This window comes from Brachypodium distachyon, chromosome 3 (assembly GCF_000005505.3).
Source record: "Brachypodium distachyon strain Bd21 chromosome 3, Brachypodium_distachyon_v3.0, whole genome shotgun sequence".
Lineage (NCBI taxonomy): Eukaryota > Viridiplantae > Streptophyta > Magnoliopsida > Poales > Poaceae > Brachypodium > Brachypodium distachyon.
In genome coordinates, this window is record NC_016133.3 from 21,136,963 (window position 1) to 21,163,424 (window position 26,462).

The 26,462-nt window shown below is 41.8% G+C and overlaps 2 protein-coding genes across 3 annotated transcripts; both read left to right on the forward strand.

Annotated features, from left to right (window-relative positions):
• Positions 1 to 11,029: 11,029 nt before the first annotated feature.
• On the forward strand, positions 11,030 to 17,447 carry LOC100829006. Its single transcript, XM_003571648.4, has 9 exons — positions 11,030 to 11,361; positions 11,451 to 11,528; positions 14,576 to 15,109; positions 15,329 to 15,431; positions 15,812 to 15,912; positions 16,138 to 16,312; positions 16,529 to 16,699; positions 16,791 to 16,891; positions 17,016 to 17,447. The coding sequence occupies exons 1-9, from the start codon at positions 11,083 to 11,085 to the stop codon at positions 17,079 to 17,081; spliced, it is 1,608 nt and encodes a 535-aa protein (XP_003571696.1). The 5' UTR covers positions 11,030 to 11,082; the 3' UTR covers positions 17,082 to 17,447.
• A 3,242-nt stretch (positions 17,448 to 20,689) lies between these two features.
• On the forward strand, positions 20,690 to 26,012 carry LOC100830036 (lipid phosphate phosphatase 2). 2 transcript variants are annotated; one of them, XM_010236321.3, is made up of 9 exons: positions 20,690 to 20,851; positions 20,942 to 21,030; positions 21,959 to 22,180; positions 22,282 to 22,369; positions 22,446 to 22,555; positions 22,651 to 22,744; positions 25,071 to 25,259; positions 25,359 to 25,418; positions 25,504 to 26,012. In XM_010236321.3, the coding sequence occupies exons 3-9, from the start codon at positions 21,965 to 21,967 to the stop codon at positions 25,677 to 25,679; spliced, it is 933 nt and encodes a 310-aa protein (XP_010234623.1). In that variant the 5' UTR covers positions 20,690 to 20,851; positions 20,942 to 21,030; positions 21,959 to 21,964; the 3' UTR covers positions 25,680 to 26,012. The 2 variants fall into 2 exon arrangements, with proteins under 2 accessions (XP_010234623.1, XP_003573780.1); XM_003573732.4 differs by lacking the exon at positions 20,942 to 21,030 and having other exon boundaries at positions 20,698 to 20,851.
• Positions 26,013 to 26,462: the final 450 nt, after the last annotated feature.

Below are 26,462 nucleotides of genomic sequence, written 5' to 3' on the forward strand. Positions count from 1 at the left end.
TAACGCCTCAACTTAGTGCACGTATAGTATAAGCATAAGCACAATTTTTCAATGAAGGTATACCTTGTCTCAGCGTCTATTAAAGGCCGGCTCAAATAAGTGACGACATGCTCCTTTTCTCCGGTCTCTTGAGCCAAAACAGCACCAATAACGCCTTCCTTTGCTGCAATATAAAGCCTAAAAGGCTCTCCATGTTTCGACGCCTTTAACACCGGAGGACTAGATAAACAAACTTTGATTTTATCAAATGCTTCGTGCTGTTTTGCCCCCCAAGTAAAATCAGCATCATTCTTTAACCGAAGTATAGGGGTAAATGCATCAACTTTTCCCGACAAATTTACTATAAAACGCCTCAACTAATTAACTTTGCCGAGGAATTTCTGCATATCCTTTTTGCATGTCGGAGCTTGCACTTTTTGGATAGCTTCTATCTTCTTGGGATCAATCTCTATGCCATGCTGATGTATAATAAAACCCAAGAATTTCCCAGTTGATACACCGAAAGCACACTTCAAAGGATTCATCTTGAGCCCATATTTCCTCATCCTCTCAAAAGCTAGGCGTAAATCGGCTAAATGAGACTCATTAACATTCGATTTGACGACAACATCATCAATATAAACCTCAAGTATGACCCCAAGCAAATCATGAAAGATCAAATTCATAGCTCTCTGATATGTGGCGCCGGCATTCTTCAACCCAAAGGTCATCCCCGTCCACTCAAATAAACCAACAAACCCAGGGCACCGGAAGGCCGTTTTGAACGCATCCTCTTCGGCCATGAAAGTCTGATTGTACCCCGCATTGCCATCAAGAAAGCTAATAACATTATGTCCAGAGGCATCATTAATAAGCGTATCGGCTATTGGCATAGGATACTCATCTTTGGGCATAGCTCTATTCAAATCTCTGAAGTCAATGCACACCCTCAACTTGCTGGATCCTTTCTTCTCCACAGGAACAATATTATAAATCCAATCCGCATACCTGCAAGGTCTAATAAAATTAGCTTTAAGCAAACGACCGATCTCTTCTTTGATACGGTCATACATCTTGGGATTGACTTTCCGGGCCGGTTGTTTGTACGGCCTAACATCAGCCTTAACAGGTAACCAATGCTCAACTAGTTCTCGGCTCAAGCCCGGCATCTCATGATATTCTCATGCAAAGCAATTAACATAATCTTTCTATAGCTCGATTAATACAACTTTATAATCGGCTTTCAAATTTTTGTTTACAAACGTCGGCCTAGGAATTGAACCATCTCCTATGTCTACTGATATGGACATGCTAACCATGGATACGACCATTAGAACCCTAATTGTTGGTGTCTCTAATAATTATAATCAGGTGAATTCAATTACAAAATGTTTTCAATATGTTACCTGCAAAGAGGCGGAGCTACTATCTTGTGTAATCTTAATATGTAGGCATCTTATTGAACTTTACAAGTCCAAAGTGAAGATGAAGTGTTATAGCCTGCAAAGGGAGATTCAAAGTGAAGCCTATCAAGTCTACTTTCCAACAAATCAAACGGCACATGATTCGGAGCTTGCTAGAGAAAGATATCACGAATTAAAGTTGAATCCGATTCGGGTCCGAGCTGTCAGGAGACCCGAATTTGTTTTAATCACCCAGACCGCATCCGGAGTCCAAATCAAGCAAACAAGTACTTGTTGGAAAGGTAATTACAAGACCTTTCCAACGGATCTGGCCCCATCAAGAGATTCGACTCGTGCTGACCGTGGCGGACAAAACAAGCAGACGGATCTGTTTTTCTGTTTCCTAAAGAGTTGTAGTTTGTTAGGAAAGTTAGAGATAGAGTTGGATTTCGGACTCCTTATTCAAGGTGGACGAAAATATCTCTCCCTCCTCCTTTATATACCCCATGAGCCCCCCTAAGGAGCCTTGGGTTTTGTTTAGTTAAAAGTTAGCCATCGCTACTACTTCGTGTAATCGCGTGTGTCGGTTAGACCACCTGTTTTACCGCTTTCGGAACCCCAACTTATCGTCTTGTTGAGACATTGGTTTGATATAGTATATTCGCAATTTTAGATTGCATCCGCTATTTATCTTGTTCTTGCTTGTTCTTCGATTGCTTGCAGGAACAAAGACCTTCGTGGTCAGGTTGATCGTGCCCCCGCGTGATCAATAACCCTTTGGAGTTGGTGTATCGATTGCTAAGGCGCTGCCTCCTAGGCCGTAGTCGGATCGTCAACGTCACCTCCTACCCAAATCGAGAGTTACCAATCTCATCGAAAGATCGGGCCACCCGCACCCGTATCACGTGGTATCAGAGCTTAAGGTTGCTCGGTGAGATTTTTCCAGTTTATCCGTAGTTTAGATCTGTTTTTACCTATCGTCCAGAAAAAGCCAAACAAAAATTAGAATTAGTTACCTTGTCCTAGAACCAATCTGAGCCTTGCAATTTTCACTTCAGTATTTGCATTGTTGAATCTTTGCTGCATTAATCGTGTCGAGTTGCTGGATTAGATTGGATCGTTTTTCAGATTTTTTCTACTAGATCGAACTTGATTTTGGTTTTCTTGTTCTTCGTGTGATGCAGGTTTCCTTCATCAATCTTCCGCCGCCAAACTTCCTGCCACACCACCGCCATAATCTTCCGCCGCCACCATATCTTCCACCGAGTCCCTCTTTGAGTCCTACACCGAATCCCTCATCGAGTCCTACACCGAGTCCCTCTTAGAGTCCTACACCGAGTTCCTCTTCGAGTCCTACACCGAGTCGGCAAGTTATAGTTTTCAGCCGCGAATCCGAGTCCGAGTCCAATAAGGAGTGCTTTTGGAAAGTGTTTCATCATAGATCGAATTTTGTTTAGAGATCAAGTTGTTTGGAAATTTGAAAAAAAAAAGAAAAGAAAGAAAAAAAAAAGGAAAGAAAGAAAGAAAAAAAAACGAAAAAAAAAAAAAGAGTTCGAGTCAGTTTCGGACCCGAGTCCGAGTAGAATTTTAGTTTCGGGTGGGTTTGACCCGTGTTCAGTAAAACGGGCGTATCTTTTGCGTACCAACTCGGATTTGGACGTTCTTGGACTTTTTGGAAAGCTCAGGACGAGGCGCATCAGGAAATATCCAGGGCGTTGCCCTGCACTTTGACCCCCAAATTCGGTTTGTAAGGTGGACTTTCTGAGCTTCCAAGTTTCTGCATCCGTTTTCCGGCGTCGCTGCAGCCCGGTGTTTCTCAGTTTTCTCCATTGTCCGACATCCGTTTTGAGTGATCTTGCCCTTGCTGGAAAGCTTGTGTCGATACCCTTCTAACCCATATTTTTCCATATTTTTCTGGATTTTTCTTACTGCAGCCTTTGCTGTTCTTCGACAGACCGACGTACAGTTTTCCGGTCGTTTTTTTGCGTGAGTTTCTGGGGTTAAAAAAAAAAGAAAAAAAAAGAAGAAGAAAAGAATAAGAAGCCAAACAGAAGGCCACAAAAAAAAAAAAAATCCCAGGGATTTACTTGTTGTGCCATCTTTTGATCTATCTATTCCTACCTTCTTCAGTATCTAGGCTTAGATTATTTCTGTAATTCGTTCTTATCGACTCCAGCAGCTAGGACTAGCATTATTGAGCATATTTTCAACTTTGCATTGCTGATTTGATTATTTGCTATTCCTTGCTACTCACAAAAGCCTCCAAGCTCCACAGATTCTACACCTAGGTTGGTTTGTTACCGAGGCATTGATACATTTAATCTTCGGAGGGCTTGGTCACGCCGCTGGCCATCACCTTCCTGTTTTGCAAGGTAAGAACTTGTAAGAACTTGATTTTTAGCTTGAGAGTTGAGCGACTTGTAGCCACATCCTAGTAGTTGATAGGAACATATTACTGTGATTTGTTTCTTGTTTTCTACTAACCATGACAGGACTTACACGAAGCATGGCAACTAGACCGATGCTATCCCGTGACCGCGATGAGTGCTTTTCACCACGGCCATCCTCCACGTCTCTTGTTGATAATGCCACGGCAACGGTACAAAACAATCCTTCTAATACATATAAATTGTGTGTACCTTTCTTTGAGGGGGAAAATGATGCTGAAACGTATATAGATTGGGAGCTAGCTTTAACTGAACAATTCACATGCTTCCATGTACTAGATAGTCGTAAGGTCCAAATTGCTAGTAGTAAATTTCGTTTTGATGCATTATCATGGTGGTGTGAGATAGTTAGAGCAAACAAAATACCTCACACTTGGATTGATATGAAGAAAATCATGAGAGAAAAATATGTTCCTCCAAGTTATGCTTATGAGTTGCGTTCCAAATTACGACGTTTGACACAAGATGATAAAACTGTTGATAATTACTACCATGAGTTCCAAATTTTAACCTTGCGATCTAGTTTAGATGAAACCGAACAAAGAAAAATGGATAGGTTTTATTGTGGGCTTAACTTTGATATTTCTTACATAATTGAATACGGAAAATACGACTCTCTATTGTGTTTGCTTAATCTTGCTCGTGAAGCGGAGAGGAAATTGGAGAGAAGGTGTACAAGAAACGTGTTGAGCCTACAATGTAATGATAAAGATGATTGTGTTGCTGAACAAAATATGACATGTGATGAAATAAATGAGATACCCGTTGAATTTTCTGCACCATGTGAAATTGTTGATTTACATGCTGATTTGAGTACACCCATTTATTCAAATGATAATGATTTATGTGAGGAGATACCTACTGTTTTGGAAGAGACTTGTGACGCGATGATTAAATTTGATTTATGTTGCATTGAATTAATTAAACATGAAGAAGTGTTTCCTATGGTTCCGCCTAATAATTCTTTGTGTTCTATTAGACTTGATGCACCTATATATTTGTCACATGCAAGGGATAAAGGTTCTGAGTTAACAATTTCAAAATCTTTTGCCAATGCCCATGGATACACTATTCAATTAATTGGAGAAGATGACGTGAACAATAAATTTTGGGTGCATCAGATTTGGATTGCTTGTGATAACTTTCTTGATTTGGGAGAACATAATATGTTGCATATGCTTAACCATTTTGATATGACCTCCAATATTGGTGTTGATTATTTGCCAATTAGTTCTTTACACGATTGTTCGAATATTAGTGCTTTGACATGCTCTAAATTTCAGCATCTTGTAGTAACTAATTTGGGTAACATTATTAATTATTATTCTCCAGTGTTCGGATGGTATAATGGTGAGCGGTGCAAACCAAATATAAGATATTATTTCACTTATATATGCAAAACATATTGTCAATCTTCTTGCTGGAATGATATTCATGATGATTGTGTGACTAATTATCTCATGAGATTGTGTTATAAAACATTAATTGTGCAACATGGGAGTGGAGTTAAAAATAACGATATATACATATACCATGCGCATACCTTGTCTCTTTTGTTAGCATATTTTCAGCATAAACGACGCCGAGGACGGCTTTCCTTTCAAGAAAGGGAGGATGATATGGACATGCTAACCATGGATACGACCATTAGAACCCTAATTGTTGGTGTCTCTAATAATTATAATCAGGTGAATTCAATTACAAAATGTTTTCAATATGTTACCTGCAAAGAGGCGGAGCTACTATCTTGTGTAATCTTAATATGTAGGCATCTTATTGAACTTTACAAGTCCAAAGTGAAGATGAAGTGTTATAGCCTGCAAAGGGAGATTCAAAGTGAAGCCTATCAAGTCTACTTTCCAACAAATCAAACGGCACATGATTCGGAGCTTGCTAGAGAAAGATATCACGAATTAAAGTTGAATCCGATTCGGGTCCGAGCTGTCAGGAGACCCGAATTTGTTTTAATCACCCAGACCGCATCCGGAGTCCAAATCAAGCAAACAAGTACTTGTTGGAAAGGTAATTACAAGACCTTTCCAACGGATCTGGCCCCATCAAGAGATTCGACTCGTGCTGACCGTGGCGGACAAAACAAGCAGACGGATCTGTTTTTCTGTTTCCTAAAGAGTTGTAGTTTGTTAGGAAAGTTAGAGATAGAGTTGGATTTCGGACTCCTTATTCAAGGTGGACGAAAATATCTCTCCCTCCTCCTTTATATACCCCATGAGCCCCCCTAAGGAGCCTTGGGTTTTGTTTAGTTAAAAGTTAGCCATCGCTACTACTTCGTGTAATCGCGTGTGTCGGTTAGACCACCTGTTTTACCGCTTTCGGAACCCCAACTTATCGTCTTGTTGAGACATTGGTTTGATATAGTATATTCGCAATTTTAGATTGCATCCGCTATTTATCTTGTTCTTGCTTGTTCTTCGATTGCTTGCAGGAACAAAGACCTTCGTGGTCAGGTTGATCGTGCCCCCGCGTGATCAATAACCCTTTGGAGTTGGTGTATCGATTGCTAAGGCGCTGCCTCCTAGGCCGTAGTCGGATCGTCAACGTCACCTCCTACCCAAATCGAGAGTTACCAATCTCATCGAAAGATCGGGCCACCCGCACCCGTATCATCTACCTCTTCCAATGGATCAGCCGATGTAAAACCTTGTCCTAATTTATCCATGTCTTCTAATTCTTCTATGGACTCATACATATCGTTCTCATTGGACCGATACTCTTCAAGCCTTCGCCGCAACCACTCCTCGTTGGAATTCATTAATCACATATTTGTGAGCCGATTATTACCAACCGGCTTTAGAGAGACGGGCACAAATCCATTCTTAGTAGCACTAAGAAAATCAAAATCTGAAAGGTCGCGCCCTGTTAAACAAGTAGCATTTGGATGTTGCCAATCCACCAATGAATCGGCCAAAGCGACACAAGCCGAATTATCCGCATGGACAACTTCCCCTTCGTCGTCAACCCACTGTATCAAAAACTGATGCAAAGTGGATGGCACACATTGGTTTGCATGGAGCCAATCGCGGCCTAATATGACATTTTAATTACCTTGCACCTCAGCAACAAACAAGGCGGTGGCCAAAGTTTTACTTCCTACAGTGAGCTCCACACTCATCACGCCTTTGGCCTCTGTTTTTTCCTTGCCTTCAAATCCATTCAGCACCATGTTGGTCTTCATCAAATCATCATCATCTAGCCCCAATTTCTTGAAGACCGAATATGACATAAGATTTACCACTGCACCACCATCAACGAGCATTCTTGCAACCACCGATCCATTAATATGTCCCTTGACATACAATGGCTTCAAGCGTTTCACTGGTTCTTTTGGCTTCTCGAAGATGGCATTCTTAGGACCAAAGTCCAGCTGTGCTACCTCCCCTTCTTCATCCATGGCACGGAATTCAGTGGGCAAGTAATAAACCATATTCATATCCATACCTTCTGTAGCCGGCGTGCCCTTAAAATCCAACATCTCTTTGTCACTTTCCGATGTAGGAGATGCATCTGAAGTTTCAGCAATTTTCTTAGGAACCCACACCTTGGGCGGTATTACGGGATGAGTCTCGTTGAAAGACCCGTCTCTTCTCTTCTCCGCTTCGTGTTCCACCTTCTCTTGGTTTCTCAAGCGCTGCAGCCTCCTCTTCTTGGTTTTAGTCAATCCAGGAGGACACCACTTGGGCTGAGTATATTTAGGATCTCTTGGCTTGGCTTTGCTCGTGCTAGCTTCATGATCATTAGCCGAGGATCTTGGTTGAATAACCAAAACAGGACCATTAGAATTAGCCGGTTTATCACAAACAACCGGCTCTTTGAGCTTCAACTCATGCACGCCCTTCCCAATGACGTCGGCATTGACATTATTTTCCTGTTGCTTGTTGGGCTCCAAAATTTCAGCGCATGGTGACTTAGGACGCCACTCCTTCCGAGCACCCTTACTCGATGATTTTTGGGATGACCGATTAATATTGTAGCTTAAACGGTCTCGAACAGGTCGTATGATCCTGTCATGGACAGATTTTCTAGGTGCTGTCCACCCCGGATGGAAAGCATACAGTGCCATTGGGGTCTGCACCCATCCGTCATTGAAATAATATGGCGCGTAAGGGGGCAGCGCCATCCACGGTCCCGGCACCAACTGCTCATACGGCCTTGCGTGTCGTGGAGACCTCTCCTTTGGAGGTGATCTCGGGCGTTTCGTGCGTGATGACCGGTTAGAGTTGGAACCGGTCGGTTCACATATTTGGACAGCAACATATCGAAGGTTGGCTTGATTTGTTTGTGCCGTGCCTTGACCTCATTCATCTTCCACTTGCCAACCTCCGCACGCTTGGGCTTGATGAACTTGGCACGAGCATTTTCCTGCACTTGCGGTTGCCCCCCGAGCGCAAGATTTTTTATGGTGATCTTCAATGTCTCCTTTCCATCGGATTGCTTGCCAACAACGATTTCCCTTGCCAAGACTTTGTCACTCTCCTTGCTGCTGTTCCTGGTTTCACCAACAACAACATTATTTTTGTTAGCTGATCCGGCCACCTCTGGCCGAATTAACATCTTTTTCCCTTGCAGCTCCATAGTGTTCATAGGAAACGGCTGCTTGTCAATTTGCATATCGGCAAAGCTTAATCGTCCATCATTGATAGCCGATTGTATCTGTCGCCGAAAAACATTGCAATCATTAGTAGCATGAGAGAAAGAATTATGATACTTGCAATAAGCTCGCCGTTTTAACTCTTCAAACGGCGGTAAAGTATGAGATATTCTAATATACTTATCTTTCAACATAGCATCAAATATTCTATCACACTTAGTTACATCAAAACTGAATGTCATCTCGTCTTCTCGATTCTTGCGAATCGGCTTAAGAGCATCACAAGTATAAAATTTGGCCTTTGAGGACCAAACAAACTTAGCAGCATAAATCTCAGCTTCATTGTCCGAATTTTCACTATTATATCCAACCGCGTTTATATGAGGACGATCAGATTTAGATATATGCAAATCTTTTGTTTCTTTGCTTCGGCACTCTTGAGCCAAAGCTCTTTGCAAAACTTGGCTCACGCTTAGAAACTCATAACCTTCAATTCTTTCTCTAATGTGAGTTTTCAAACCATTCAGCACTAAGTCTGCCATGTCCCTTTCAGTTATCACCAAACTATAACATCGGTTTTTAGTATCTCTAAACCTTTTAATGTAATCAGTAACCGATTCATCATGTTTCTGTTTAACCAATGTAAGATGTGACAACTTAAGTTCATTATCACCGCTATAAAAATGCTCATGGAATTTCTTCTCTAAATGATACCAAGTGTTAATAGAACCATAAGGCAAAGCAGAAAACCATGAACAAGCGGTACCGGTCAAAGATAAAGGGAACAAACGCACTTTCAGTTCATCATAATTACTAGCTTCTCCTAGCTGTGCTAAATATTGGCTAACATGTCCCCAAGTTGTTTTGCTATCTACCCCATTGAATTTAGCAAAATCAGGAACCTTGTAACCTAGGGGATATGGCAAAGCATCAAAATATTCAGGATAGGGTTTATGGTAGACCCGACTGGCTACTTTAACTCCATATTTCTCAAAGAAACTTTGATCAAATCTTCTCTAAATTTGGCTAGCCTTTCTTCTAATGTGGATGACTCTACGGATGGTGGATTTGCAGCGGGCGCCGAACTAACATTCGGTGCTATGCTAGCACTTGGAAAACGCACACCTGAATTCGGCAGGGCGGCCGAATAAGGGATGGTCCTATTTGTAGTAAAATACTCTGACGCACTCACGACTTGGTTGCTCTGGACATGATGTGGATCAATCGGCATATGCGACGCCGATGGTCTAGACGGTGGTGTATTCTTTTTAGCCGTGTCTCTCTCCACGAGTACATCATAAACTTGGACGTTACCACGAGTAATAAGGCATTGAATTTCAGCGATTTGCTCGGGAGTAAAAAGGCTTTTACTTGCAGAGGTACTTACAGAGGTCTCGGCAGGTTTGCCAAGAATTGGCGGAAGTTTGATTTCCCCAAGTGGGGTGACAGTGCCTTGGCGGTCCTTCTTGAAGCTTGCAAGGTAAGCCGCCATATCTTCCTCCTCTTCCTTCTTCTGCAGAGCCATGAACTCCTCTTGTCGTTGCTGTTGACGCTGCTTCTTGAGCACGTCAAAAGCTTGGCGTTGATCCTCCAAAAGATCATCGAAGCTAGGCTTGATGATGTTTTCGGCGCTGATCCTGGAGGGCTGGGGTATGCCGCCGTTTGTCATGATGATCGTTCCCTAGTGGAGTCGCCAAAAAGTGTGTTCGCACACGAACACGTCACGTGTACCCCTGGCGTCAAGCGCGATACGCAAGACACGTCGCCGGAGGAGCCTCGCCGGAAGCGCAATACGCAAGACAACCGGCGAGATCTTTTGAAACCCAAAACCCCACACGCCCGAGAGGGACCCCGTCTGGACGCACGGCAGCAATGGGCTGCCCTAGGTCAGTTCGCCTGTCCCTAGGACTTCGTGGATCGAAGCTCTCCGGTTTGAAGACGACGATGAACGAGAAGCAGAGAATAGGATGGGATAGGTTTGTAGATTGGTTTTTGCGACTGTGTGTGTTGTTTCGATCGGCCGTCACCCCTCATGTATATAAAGGGCGGCTGGACTTCCCGTGCAAGAAAAGGACTTGGATCCACGTCCAAAACCCTAATTTGAATCTAATTCGGACGGTTGGACCCGAACTTTCCAAAACTGTTCGGTCCAAAATCTGGCTACACCTTCCGATCCAGTTTTGAGGTAGTAAACAATCTCGGATCGTGACGATTCCAAAAGCAAAGCTATTCGTCTCGAAAAAACGAAGAACTTTCATGTTTACGACGTTTCTATCCAAGTAGATCTTAATGACTATTTCTCTCTGTTTTTAACTTCGGTTCCTAGCACCGGAACTTCCGACCGAATCTCCGGGTGAACCTCCGGGTGCTCTCTGTTGCTCTTCCAGGAATATGTGAAACTTCCGGCTGATCATTCAGAACTTCTAACGAATTTTTATTTGTAAGCCAAAATTGGTTGTGAACTGTGAATTTGTACAGGAACATATACGCTGACTTACGTTCACTCTCACGCTGGCTGACGAAAAATCACAGGGAGGGGAAACCGGTGAGGCCAGAAGGCTAGCGAGCCGACGTTCTCTCCATACGATAGTAGACGAAAAGTAAACAGCAAAAGCTTTTGCCTGTACAAAAAAAAGAAAAAAAAAGCATGCTTCTACCGCCCATCTCCCCCGATGTCGCCGGCGCCGTCGTTCGGCAGACTCGCGCAGACAGCCCGTTCCCTCATTCTCCCTGTCCTACACGCCGCCGCCTTCGCTTCCGCTTGGTCAGTCCGATCCGCACCCACTCATCCTCGATCTCCCTCTCCGCGGCCGTCCCCTCGCGACCGGCGAAGCCGTCGGTCTGCACCGCCGACGAGCTCCATTACGCCCCCGTTTCCGGGGCCGGGTGGCGTCTGGCGCTCTGGCAATATAAGCCGCCTCCTCATGTACGACCGAGCTCCTGTGATTTTGGCTTGTCGGTGTCGTTTATCAGAACCACGATTTCATTTCGCTACCCGCCCGTTCGTGTGTGCAGGCGCCGGTGAGGAACCACCCGTTAATGCTTCTGTCGGGGGTCGGGACGAACGCCATCGGATTCGATCTCTCACCCCAGGTGAGTAGACATTCATTTCTGCTCCTCTTGACTTTTCTTGAAAAGTTCCTTGCCTGAAATTAACGGTGTGTTTTCCCAAAAAAGAAGAAGAAATAAATTAACAGTGTGTGACAGTCGTTATGAAGTTGAGATGTCATGATAGTCAGGTGCTGCGTAGCTCAAGTGTTTGGGATCTGATTTGGATTGGGGGGAATAATGATGTTTGTCTGTTTGATCATGGTAGTTTTGTTTGGAATTTTGCTACAAATGATGAATTGAGGAGCGATTTGGCTGTCATATCTTAAAGTAGGTGGATATGGGATGTAGACTTTGCGGTGACATGTGTTGAAAATTTCTGAATTTCGCATATCTAAAGATTCAAACATTCATTGTACATATCCAACTACAAAGTGTGAAATTAGGTTAACACTAAAAGTCAATACTGTTACCAAAATAAAGCCATGATGTTCCACATAGCGAAAGAATACATGCCAATCAAAGAAATCCATAAATACATACTAGTCATCTTCGTATTCCTATGGTTTCTAGATCATGACATTCATTAGCTTCAAGCAGGATGCCAATCAAAGAAATCCATAAATACATGCCAATCTTCGTCTTCCTATGGCTTCAAAGGTTACAGCTCCACTGAAGTCACCTACTTCCATGTCTCAATGCTACTTTTTCCAGACTTTTTGTGCAGCAAGAAGAATCCAAACAAAATGCAAGTTATTGCAGGAACAAAAGAACATACGGTATCTGTTTTCTTTGGGGGAGAAGAAAAGGACAAATGGCGAAGTGCCCCATATGTGGCTGTAGTTTAGACCAAACACTCTGAAAACCGGAGGTGCAGAGGATAGTTCTTTTGTTTGATGGTGGCAGCAGGTTTTCGCCCCATAGTGGTCTGGCCGAGTCGGCTTGATCACAGTGGGTTTCCTGCTGGTGCCCAAATCCGCTTCCCCTGCTTCCTTATTTCATTTTTTGCTATTCTCTTTGTATGTCAGGAAAACGATGTTATTTCCGTTTTATGAAATTGAAAATGGGGTCACCCGATTCGAAAAAAAAACCCGGAGGTGCAAACTTTGTGAGAGACCAGCTGGATGGGAGATGCTAGAGCCTAGAGGTGACGGTAATCTCAAAGGTGACGAGTGAAGGAAGCCAAAAGATGCAATATCCTATTGTGAGACAATTTGACATGACACGTGAGTGATAATGCTTTCAGGATGGAGGGAGAGGCTTGGCTGCCCTGTCACGTCTCCATATGGGTCGTTTCTTGAAATGTTTCCGGTGATGCCCTAGCATGTCATGTCATAATGCAATAATCAGTTTAATTGTAAATCATGCGGTGCATCACCAAGTCATGAAACTTAAGAATATGAGAGCAATGCTCGTGTTTAGCACATAGTTGTTTGGATTGGATTCTTCTTGCTAATCTGTTCTCATTCCTATGAGGGGGAGAGAAGCCTGGGGATGGGGATTAGATCTTTACTAGTCTATTCTCACTCCTTAGATAATCAAAAAGGGGTAGATGGGGAGACACGATTTGATGGCTAAGAATAGAATCCTACTTTCCTAAGAAACTATATCGTCATCTTCCTATTTACGGCTTGTATGGTTGGTATCCTAAGGTTGCCACACTTTGCCTCACCACAAGTTAGGCAATTTTGACTGAGGTAGTCACCTGTTTGGTTCATGCCACACTTGTGGGATGCTTCTTTTCATGCAACCTAGGTCCCACATGTCACTGACTCAAAACTGCGTGCCAAGATCCCCTTAATTGTGGCAAAGGTGGTGCTAATTTTGATTGCCTCACGTTAGGCATGCATGGCAAAAAAGTGTGGCAATCTTAGAGTACCAACCAAACATGCCCTAAACCTATCACTTGCCTAACCAAATAGATATCCTTACTGACCCAATGCCAATGTCATGTATGAGTTAAGAACTACTCCAGCTGCAAAACAGTAGTATACCAATGCATGACCAAAGCGGTATATTCGCATGGGCTAATTGATACAATTACTGCATGTAACCAAGCATGGGCATGGCCATGTTTGATGTTTACATGTTACTTCTGAACTGGGATGGAAGACTTCAAAACAAGCAGTTACTTATACATCTTTTAATCCAAACCGTTGCAGTTTTCTTATCAGATCCTTTTCTGGAAACCTCATTTTCGGAATTTGTATACTATTGTACACATCAGTTACTTTTATTTATTTATGTATGTATGTAGAAATACGTATTTGTATAATATGGGGTCTTTCCTTAATCTTAATCTGACATAGCCTGGGCTTGCTGGATGGAACAAGTCAGTTAGGCAGATGGAAGATTAGGGAGTGCTAGTCGTATTCCTATTGGTTTAGACTTTGCATTGGGTCCCAGGAAATGCTATAAAAATTATTAGCAATAAAAAAATCTTTCTTCCTGAATGCTTTTGGCAACCTGTCTAATTTTCCAATTCCTAAACCCCTGCTGCCAACTACAACTCACTGACCATGGCCCCTACCCACCCATCACTGCCTTCCCAAGCTCTGGTGGAGCACTTCTTTTTTTCTGAAGGATGGCATCTTTAATCTGACCTGATGTAATTTGGTCTGCTAGATAGATGGCTTGATCTGCTACTTATAATTTCGTTTGTCAGATAGATGACTTCTCCCTCTGTTCCTAAATGTAAGATGTTCTAGCTTTGTAAGTCAAACTTCTTAGATTTTGACCAAGTTTATAGAAAAATCTATCAGCATCTACAACTCTAAATTATGTTTGTTAAATCCATCTTGATATATTTTCATAGTATACTTATTTGATATTGTAGATGTTAGTACATTTTTTATTTTTCTATAAACTTGGTCAAACTTTAAGAAGTTTGACTTAGGACAAAGCTACAACATCTTATATTTAGGAACGGAGGTAGTAGATCTTTCCAGAGTTAATGTGGGATATTCCTTGGAGTTTGTAACTAGTATATGTATATATATTTTCATGTTATCTAGCATATCATTTTCTAGTTCTTTTAGATCTTGCATCCTGGTTGGGATGAGGTATTAATGGTGTGTATCAATTATCTTCAGGCCTCATTTGCCCGTCACATGTCTAACCAAGGATTTGATACATGGATAGTTGAAGTAAGAGGTGCTGGTTTGAGCACACGTGAATATGGTAGTTCGGTTGCATCTGGGTCAAGCGCTACTGAGGATATATCTAGCGATGTTCCACATCTTGATGAGCAAAGCACATTGGAGGCTGCTTCACCGCACAGTTCTGGGGGCTCTGCTATTGGTTTTGATGACCTTGGAATAGTTGCTCTTGACGAACCACCTTTAGTGGCTGAGCTGGCTAATTTTTTTGATCGGATCTCAAAACTTCTGGAAGAGGCTAGGTTAAGTAAAAATCTTAATGAGATTTCAGAAAAAATTTCAGCTCTCTCAGAAATGGCAGAGAGCTCTGCAATTATTGGTCCAATGAAAGAAGAAAGCCTACGTCTTCTGAAGAATTTTCAAGAACATATCGACTCCTGGGAACACTTTGTGGCAACACAGATGCAGCTAACTTCTGAATATAACTGGGACTTCGACCATTACTTGGAGGAGGATATACCAACTGTGGTGAGCTGATATGTCCTTTTGTAAACTACAATTGTTGAGTAGTGGGCATGGTTCATTGTTGATATATCATTGAACTTAGTAGTTGTCGAGTAGCTGGTATGATCCATTGTTGGTTTATTTGACGGACCAAACAATTCTTGTTCATGGCTCCATTTGATCTTCATAATTAGTGTAGTTTTTATTGTTTTCGTAAATATGTCTACACATCTGCATCTACAGATGGAGTATATAAGACAGCATAGCATAGCAACAGATGGGAAGTTACTTGCTATTGGACACTCAATGGGAGGAATTTTGTTATACGCAACGCTGTCGAAATCTGGTAAGCCATGGTTTGCACTTAAATTTTGTCCAACCTTTCCTATTATTTTCTTCATGAAAATCTACTCTCTTTTTTGCGGAAATTCATGTAATCTACTCTGCTTCTCTAAAAGATGAGAATCATTTTTTTTTCTTTCATTTATCAAATCTAGGGAGCAATCTAACTGTAGATAAGCTAACTAGTGGACTTGTGCTTAGATTTCTAGAGTTAACGGCAAATACTTATGAATATCAATCTTTTTGTTAAATAAATTGTGTCTGGAATGCAAGTTGAAGTTGTTGAAGAGAAACCTTATAATTCCTTTGAGCTTACTGCTTTTCAGTAGTTGATATTCAAACTCATATCTTATTTTGTATTTTCCTGTTATCTTATGTCCCAAGGTTCTGAAGGAGTTCCATCAAATTTGGCAGCTATTGTTACTTTGGCTTCATCTGTTGATTACACAGCATCCAATTCATCGCTGAAGATGTTTCTGCCTCTCGTGAGTTTAACCTAATTGGCAGCTTCAGAATGATGTTTAGGAATGTTCAATTTAGAAGTGATTCCTTCGTTTTGTTGCCGTTAATAATAGTATTCCCTCCGATCCATAATAAGTGTCGCTGATTTACTGCAAAGTTGTACTAAATCAGGGATCGGTTGTACTAAATCAGCGACACTTATCATGGATCGGAGGGAGTAATGGAGTACTAATTAGTTTGTTTGTCAGGCTCATCCTGCACAGGCTCTTAATGTCCCTGCTCTCCCATTGGGTGCATTATTAGCAGCAGCATATCCCTGGGCATCTGCTCCACCGTATCTTCTTTCCTGGCTTAATCCTCAAATATCAGCTCAGGACATGATGCATCCAGAGTTGTTGTCCAAGCTTGTTTTTAACAACTTCTGTAAGTTATCCTATGTTCTCTGGTATTATTGTAAAAAACATGCATTGTCAAATATAAGATGTCTGCCCTCTTGACATTCAAACAAGATGTGGTTGTATTCCATCGCCTGAATTTTTTACTATTCATGATAGTTATTCTGACATACATGATACATCTATCTATGCCTGTCAATTTGGGTGGATGCATTCACAAAAGTCTTTATTATATAATTTACAGGTACAGTACCTGCAAAGGTTGTCCTGCAACTTACCACCGCTTTTCGGGAGGGCGGGCTATGCAACCGGACTGGAACTTTCTCATACAAGGATCATTTGAGAGATTGTCAGACCCCAGTCCTGGCACTGGCTGGAGATAGGGATCTCATCTGCCCTCCAGAAGCCGTTTATGGTTGTGCATGTCCATAGCATTTTTTTCTCTAGGTCGATTGCTTCTAAGCAGATTGCTAATTTCGTTTTGTTCTTGTACTCATATCTGGCAGAAACTGTCAAACTCATTCCCCAGCACATGGTGAACTATAAAGTCTTTGGAAAACCAGAAGGCCCACATTATGCACATTATGACTTGGTTGGGGGCCGGCTGGTATGTATTCTGTTACCAAACTCTTTAGATTCAAGTGAGATCTGCTTCTTTCTCAAAACTGATACTCATAATATTATCCTTGTACTCATAGCACATAATAATATTTGTTGTCTCTCTCCTACAGGCAACGGATGAAGTTTATCCATGCATCACAGAGTTCCTTTCTCGCCATGATCGGTTGTTAATTTAGTTCTAAAGCTACAAAAGTTGAAAGATAGCGCTGGTTCACTTATAAAACGTCATGCTCATCTCAGAATGTTTTTAAGTTGAGTTGAACATACTTAGCAAGATATTTTCACTCGTTATCCATGTATCATATGACCAGTTTAATTCCTGCAAACAAAGTGTATTGTGTCTGTGTGTCAGCGTGCCACTTGCTATGCAAAATGTAGATTTATGTCTGTATATTATAATGGACATTAGCCAGATGAAAAAGAAAGAGATCAAAGAAATCTTATCATGGACATTAGTTACTGTGTTGTATATCCTTTCTCCAGGAGAAAATTAAGTTGCCATGTTGGGACTTGTTTGATATGCAACACTATATTTATGTCAATTATCATTTACTAGTACTACTCTGGAGGTCTCTGTGCATCTTTGCTTTTGCAGTGTTCGTTGTTGCAAAGCACATAGAAAACGCTTTCTGCTCTACCAGACAAGGGGGGCCACCCCATCGGAAATAAGGATAAGCTTTGTAGTAACCCTAATTGTGCTTAGGCTTTTTTACTGTTCTTTTTCTCCAAGAATGATGATACCAGGTGCAAAGCTTGGGAAAGTGATATGACATGATGGAGAATCCTGTCCTTTTTCTTTTTCCTTTTTGTATTCTTGGACGATTTTTCTTTTGTATTCAGATCAGATCCTAATTGCCTGATGGCCTACCCAAAGGTAGCATTGTGACCTTGACTTGTCATTTTCGTTTCCAGGTCATCGTGGCTGTTACAATTATGCTATGCAGATGGTGAATTTGTCTGCTCTGCATTAGTCTATTTTAAGATGCATGTTTGAGAGAACCTGAAATCTAGACACACAAGGCTAGGAGCTAAGTCCATGTAATCCCATGAACTTTAAGGATAAGACTACTTTACCTCCTGAACTTTAAAACCGGGTACTTAACACTCTTGAACTTTGCAAAACCAAACAAACCACCTCTTGAAACCAACCTAAGCGGTTTTTGTAGGCGGTTTTCCTGTCTAAACCAACTGATCCCCTCACTAAAATTGATATTATAGCATTTGTCAATCGCCACGTCAGCAAAATTGTTTAGGTTGTGTAGGGGTGATTTGTCTGATTTTCTAAAGTGGGTTAAGTATCCGGTTTTGAAGTTGAGGGAGTAGAGTAGTCTCATCCTCAAAGTTTTCCAAAGTGGGTTAAGTATATGGACTTAACTCCAAAGGTTACTAGCTAGGTACTTGGGTTAGTTTTACTCATCCTTTTCCTATTTTCCGTTGGTCAATGTCATCAAGAAAAGAGGTAATTAAGTTTCCTTGATGCGTACACTTACGAAGGTCGAGCTTGCTATTGTGGAAGCTGTTTGGCTCCTTTCTGTTGCTCTTGTACCATCTAGCACGAACCATGATACCATAGCCTCGTTACATGCTGGTTGGTTTACCATTCACCGGCTATGTGGTCGAGACATGTTAGTGGGTAACATAGGGTCACCTAGGGAAACAGAGAAAATATTTTTTATTTTGGAAAAGTACAATGCATAATATCGTCGAACTCAACACTACCAAATGTGGCTAAAGATTTCTTGGCCCACACTGTGCCAACTACTCATACAGATCCTAAAACAGTGTAGAGGGATAATATATGAGAACAATGAGATGGCTCATATTGGCAACTAAAATTTTGACAAAGAATCAAATAAACATAGTCTACCAATATTTTGGTATGGCTAGTTTGGGCACCAACCCAGACAGGTCCTAAGACAGTGTAGAGAGATGTCCACGGAAAAGTATAACTCGAGTTACAATCTAGACCATAAAGAAAACTAAAATTACAACCAGGTCCCGATAGTACACCTGGAGACCTAGCGAGAGTGTCCGCCACGTGACGAAGCCTTGGTCTTGAGCTGCCATGAAAGCCATGAAAGCCACACGCCCACACGTCTTCCATATGACCAAGCCACCAACCTCCGCAAAACTTGCCACCGACAAAACATAGCCGGGATCAACCTCCGAAATCAGAGGGAGAAGATGCCACCAAAGTCAAGAATTTTGATGGATACCATGCTTCATCAACCATCTAGAAGCCCCTCCAGTGGGCAAATAATGCCGAAAGATTGAAGGTAAGCCGCCAAACTAGTCGTTGCCTGTCCCCAGACTCCACGAACCCATGGGAGGTTGAAGAGGACCAGAAGGATGGCAAGACGAGCAAATCCAGTGAAAACCGACTTTCTATCAATACATAAGGTAGAGGATAAGAGCATCATCAGTAGAAAAGGAGGATAGGAAGCCATTTGACTGGACATTATGGCCCTCCTTCAATCGGTTTGCTCCAGATTCATGCATTCCGGTGAGATCTATAAGAACATGCTGAATAAGAAAAATGCAAGATTGTGATGTTTAGGAATGCTATGGGATTTTAGATGGGGCACTTTATTGAAGTAAAACCTAACTAGGGAGGAAGGGTGACGATGAGCAAGAACAGAACATCACCAAGGGGACAAATCTCAGAGTCCAAAACTCCCACACAGAAACAACACCGGCAAATACCAAAGCAAAAAAAAGCTAGAGAGACATGATCTTAGATGCGCATAGAGTTTATGAAGGGGCTAACCAATAGATCCAAGTAGCCAAAATCTTCAGTACTAGAGAAACTAGTAGGGAAGATAAAGCTTAGAGGGAACATCAGAAGGAAGCCATCGGTGGCTCCAAGCTGACGGTGAGCCTAACGACATAGCACCACGCGGATCTACAAATTAAGGAGAGACGACACTCATGCCCCTCCCGCCTTTTTATTTTGGCCGGTGAAGAGAAAGCGACGAAGTTGACGAAGCAATCTGTAGCAATAGCAAACGAGAGAGAGGGGAGATGTGGGCGTATAGAATGGCATGTATCCGAAGAAAAACTTCTCGACGATCCATCCAACCCCAAACACTATGCATGACCTCGTATCGTTCAGGAGCAACCAACCTAGGATTACTATACAATGGTCTCAGGTTGGATCGCGTATTTCTAGATATTGTACTCTTACTTACCTTTCTACAACGCATTAAGTTTTTCTTATATATCCCAAATTTGTTAGCCGCAATTTACGCCGCGACAAGATTTTTATGGATCTCTTCCATATTTACTCCTCCAAACCTTTGTGTGTGCGTCTCTGATACATGCCCCTTTGATTGCCAACCCGATTCTATTCATTCAGTCCACCTAATCGAATAATTAGCTTAATTATGATTGTGCTCTGCACTAGCACGAAGTTATGAAGATTCACAAAAGCGGACTCGATTCATCAATATATGCTCATTTGTCAAATACCGCGTATGTATGCCATGTGTAATTTCTCAGTTACCATACTGTTTGGGTGCTCGTACCGTGACATTGCTGACATGATCCTGTGATATGGGCCCACGTCATTGGACATTGGACAAGATTGGTTTTTCGTGGAACATCCAAACTTAGCAGAGAACCCAATGTTAAGCGCCCATGGGTGTAAATTTAGTCGTACTCCAAAGTATAAGTACCGTAGTGAAACCTGGTTAAATAATACAGTAATTTACTCATCACCTAGCAGTTGTTAGGGTTTATCCTGAAAACGTGCGGTCGAGATTAGAATTGGTCCCGACGAAAAGCCCCTCGTGGCTCGCGTTGGTCGTTTGTTTCCACTCTGGCTACTAGTGCTACTGCCTCGCTCCAGTCCCCACTCCAACTTCCATCTCTATCGACTATCAGCAACGATTCGCGTGATAATGCGATCTGCGCGCAACTCCGGCGGCTAGACACCTCAAGATTCCAGGTGCGTACGCAAATCATGCCTCCAAGAACACACCTCGCTTGCCTTTTCCTGCGAATTTCTTTAGGGTTCTCGGTCTTTTCCTCCTGGCAGAGCACGGGGTGGAGGAGGCGCCGATCTGTGGCGGCGCAGCGCGCGAGCTTGAGGAGCCGTTGGTGTCTCTCCACAGGGCGAATAACCCTGTTAGTTCTTGATTTCTGTTCTGTTAATTTTTTTTCTTTCAATTTCGTTGATTCCCCGAGGAATTTATGTGATTGGCTCTTCAAGTGCTCTTGTATGGGACTTTTTTTTTTGAGGAATTTGTACGGGAATTTTGATAAATATGTCCATGGTTTGTTTACGTGGTAAAGACCATTAGGGTTTATCTTTTGGGCGGAGAACCATTTAGTCCTTGTTTGGCACTAGTGTGTATATTTTACTCACAACTCACAAGTATACCCCAAGTGTATTGGGTATTCGAGGGGACGTGGTGTTCACCCAATAATCTCAAAACCATTCCACGACAAAACACTAGTATAAGAGTGTTTTGAATTTATACAAAAATGTGTTTTGTGGGGGAATCCAGGGATAATCCCCCGTAATCCCTCCCTACCAAACAACTCATTTGGGGTTTCTAGTGTTTTTGAATTTGAAGGAGATACAACTCTAGAAACACTAGAAAAACACTAGTGCCAAACAAGGCCCTAGGGTTTTTATTTTGTGCGGAGAAGCGGAGGGTGCAGAATCAGGCGGAAGGGACGAGCCACTGTTGGTGAAGGTGATGGCGGATGGGACGAGCCGCTGCTGGAGAAGATGACGGCAGGTGGGAGGAGAGTAGAATGTGAGTGTGTTACATGAGAGAACATACTGTGATTCTAAAAGGAGATTAGAGAAGAACCAGGAATGAGAGAAATTGGATGAGTGTGGACGCCATGTCAACTCGTAGTGCTAGTTCAGGCTCTTCTCGATGGTTTATGATCCGTTTAATATGCTTTAAGGATCTAAATCTCCATTTTGCAAGTTCAGCACCAATTTGAATCACGTGCGCAAGTTCAAGGGCTCGCCAGGCAGTTTACTGTTATTTTTTCCCCTTGCTAACTGCCAACTCCTTTCTGTTGGTTTCTATTACAGGTAAGAATGGCTGATATCCAGTTAGGATGCCACACGGTAAGGTCCCATGGCGCCAAAGTGGCAAGACTCCATATGTACGACTGGATAATACTATTCTTCCTTGCTGTTGTTGATGGACTGTTAAACATAATTGAGCCTTTTCACCGCTTTGTTGGACGTGACATGATGACTGACTTGAGTTATCCCTTGAAGGGCAACACAATTCCATTTTGGGCTGTTCCAGTATGTCCCTTCTATAAGCCTGTAACACTTGAAATTTTCTTATGAATTCAATTCATCTATCAAGTTACTTCTTATGCTTAGATGTATTTCTTGAATTGCAGCTGTTTGCAGTTGTGCTGCCCTGGATCATCTTTGTTGGAATTTACTTCAAAAAGAAAAATGTTTATGATTTACACCATGGCATACTTGGTATTGTGACACTCATTATGTTTACATCTATCAAGAGGGCGACTTTAGTTCATGCTAAACTTTAGAATTTCTACAGGTATTCTATATTCGGTTCTTATAACTGCTGTGATTACTGATGCAATTAAAGATGCTGTTGGTCGCCCTCGTCCAGATTTCTTTTGGCGTTGTTTCCCTGATGGAAAACCTGTAAATCATTTTTAATCTTACAGAAGTTCAATTCTTTTGGCATGTTTGTGTTCAAAATTTTGATCACCTAAAGTATTTAAATTATTTTACTTCAGAATTATGATAAATTCACCTCCAATGTTATATGCCATGGAGAAAAAAGTGTCATCAAAGAAGGCCACAAGAGCTTCCCAAGCGGGCATTCGTCAGGTAAGAAGTTAACCTCTTTTTCGATATATTCATTGGGGTTATTTAACAAGATAAAATCTGTAACTATTTTGTTCATGGTTCGGTATCTTGCAATGCCTATCACAAGTTAATGATTTTTTATATTGCTTGACTGCCTCAGTATGTATCTAAATTTTTCTGACATACTAGTGTCCTCAGCTCATCTTTGTTTTTCATCATTGACTACATTAATCAGTATTGCCATTTTTTTGTGTCGGAGCCCTCCTATTTTAGAAGTTCAAAGTTTCTATTGTCAGAGATAAATTCAGAGCATTTATTAGTGTAATCTCAAATTTATCATCAAACACCACAGTTTTTCAAGGAAACAACCACATGAATATTGCAAGATATACTAATAAGAAAGAAAGGAAAGAAAACATCAGCAATACAACAAAACATAGTAAGCGATAGGAAGCGAAGTTCAATGACAACGTCAGAGCATAGAAGCAGCTGTGTACATGAGGCTTCTGCACTGAATATTCTGCAGAATTTTATACGCATCTCTATTCTCTCCTTTGATAAGGAATGACCTATCATTCTTCCACATTAGCCATGTACAAATCATAACCAAGATTTCTTGAGACCTTGTCATTGGCACTGTTCCGTATAGTTTTTTGGAATTCATGCTCTTCTCTGCCTAATTCTGTCAATATTCTTGCTTGATGAATCTTTACTTCTTATAAAGATCTGAGTTGGTTGTCATATGTTCACTCCATTGAGACTGTCCCCTCTAGAAAACGAATGTAACTTGCAATCATTTAATATGGTAGATATACATAATCACGATCTTTTGACTACAGTTGACTGGATTGATATATATATTTTGAGATAATTGTTATTCGGCGTAAAATATGGGAACATAATTACAAAAGCATATTTGAGCAACTTATGCTAAGTTTAACAATTCCGTAGCAATACAAGTGCATTTAGCTAGCTAATAGAAGAATCCCCACCTAGTCGCCTCTTGCGCGACGGTGCCCTCGTGACAGTAGCGGTGGTGCGACCGCCCGATCTCCTCTCTTCACCCCCCCCCCCCCTTCCTGTACTCCTTACCATTGTCACTGCCACTGACCTCCACCTCTGCGGCTGTCACCACTGACCCAAGACAACCTGTCCTTCGTGTTGCTCCCCAGGTGGCACTGGGGAAACTAATGTCACCACTTCCAAGCTGTCCTTCGGGCTTTCCCTGCCACATCTGGCTTCTGCCATGGTGGCACCGAGTCCTATTGAAGAAGGGAGCGCCAGTTTTCCTTTGCTGTTGGTGCCGGGAGCTGGCCGTGCTGTTTGGCACGGTGGCTCGGGGATTTAAAAGTTACAAGACTTCTGATTTGACACATTCAAATATGTATCAGTTGGTTCTAAATGTCAGAGAAATCTATGGGCTAAAGTGCAAAAAGCATCCACAATTAACGCATGTCATTGTTGCATGCATGTGTACTTTGTATACAGAACCTGCAACCTCCTGTAAGGCTATAACACACCTCATGCCACCTCCTGCCTGCGGCTCCTCGTGGACCACAACCGCGCCGTTGCGGGACCACACAAGTCAGAATACAGCGATCTTGTTCAACTTATCTGCGAAGCACACTGCACCAGGAATCCCCTGCACTTTTAGCATTTAGGCAGTTTCTTATTTTGCACCGCAAGCTGTAGAACTTATATCCGTAGCATCAGCTGACTGCACTGATGCATATCATTTTGCATCTTAATTTTGAAATGGCAGCTGCCGATTGGCCAACCGATCTGGTCTGTCCTCTATTTGTTCTTTTAGATTATTATTATTATTTGGTTTAGTGGTTACTACAGTCTACAGGTATGGTACTTGGGCATTGTTCGAAATAGTATTATGCAGTCTTTTATACTCCTGTTAACTGTTGAGAAAAGCTGCAAAGAAAGCTTAGGAAGTGGATTGGTTAGCATCATAAAGATTTTCAGATTATATATATTCAGGACCTGTTCGGTTTTGTAGCCACGGTTCACGCCTAAATTTAGGCCTGCCACAATTCGTTTTGGTTTGTCACTGCAATTGTGGCTTGTCACAATTTACTGTCCATTATGCCCCTTCACTTTTTTGCCAGAGTTTCTGCTCTGATTTTGCTCGCCACAATTTACTAAGATTAGTTGTGAAAAAGTTAGCTTGAATCAAACATGCTCATTTTCTTCTAACTTGCTTCACCATACGAGCTGTTCATTCTCTATATGGGAATCTATTTCATAGCCCTATTGACTACTTCCCATAATTTGTCATCTTCACTTACGGTTTTGGCAGATAATCTGATATATCTTTTCGGTCTCTCACGTACTGCAGGTTCTTTTGCTGGTCTAGGTTTTCTGGCATGGTACTTAGCCGGGAAACTTGCAGCTTTTGATCGAAAAGGTCATATTGCAAAACTATGCTTAGTGTTTCTTCCTCTACTTGTTGCATCACTTGTGGCAGTATCTCGAGTTGATGATTACTGGCATCATTGGCAAGATGTATTTGCTGGCGGCATCATAGGTTTGCTGTTTTTGGTGCCTTTTTGTAGCAACCGTTTTGAATATCTTCATACCCCTATGCATACATGATGTTTTTCTCATTCTTGTTTCCCCTTTTCAGGTCTTACAGTTGCTTCATTTTGTTACCTGCAGTTTTTCCCATATCCTTTTGATGCTGATGGTACCTTCCCCTTCTTCCAATTGATAATATTTTGGAGCTCAGTCTATACATATTATAATGAACTTCTGTTCCTTTGCATTTACAGCTATATGGCCTCATGCATATTTCCAACAGCTTGCTGAGACCCAGAGCAACGGTATTGCAAACTCATATGACATGCGGCCAACAGGGGTTGAACCTGTTGATGAGGGCCATGGCGCCATTGCCCTGAGAAACACCAGCCCTATGTTGGATGCGATGGAGTCTGGCAGGAGATTATGAAATATGTGATGATGAGAATCATGAAGTTGCCAAATCTTTCTGTATTTGAATTCTGGTAAATCAGAAAGTAGAATTGTGTCTAGGATCTTTATGATTGTCGTCATATATGCTTTCTTGTAAATGGGCAGCTAGTATCTTCATCCTGACGCAACTCACTTGCCGTTGTGGTTGCTGTAAATTACATTTCGCAGCTTGTTCTTCAGGGTTCTCTGAAATTTTCACGAGTGTGTGAATAGACTTGTTTGCAGACTAGTGCTGTAAGTACCAATTCGTGCTAAAAATCTGGACCGGTTGTGTTGGAAATTTAATATTAAGACTAGCATGACTGCATAAGCAGTTTGGCGTTCTCTGTGCGTGACCATTTTTTAGTTGCTCCACGGTTTTTATGGCACCCGTTTTGATTTCCCCTCTTGAAGCATCGGCAATTAATTGATGTAAATTATCATTCTCAGACTGCAAATACAAGAGTACATTGGCTGAAGCTGTGTTTCACTCCACGTTCTAACATTGAACCACGTCTCATTGGCTGTAGAATTAACGAGAGTGAAACGCACTCTGGGAGGAACTAAAACAACCATTTGGAGCGCACCTCAACAAAATGATCGCAGTACAAATGACTAAAGGAGGTATTGAATAATGGGGTCAATGTGATTGGTATACACAATTTCGTATAATCTCTTCCAGGAAGAAGAATCCAGTTCAACACTGTTAGTAACTCTTTTTCTCTAATATGAATACGCATATACCACAATGAGATGTACAAATTATTATTAGTTTACCCAC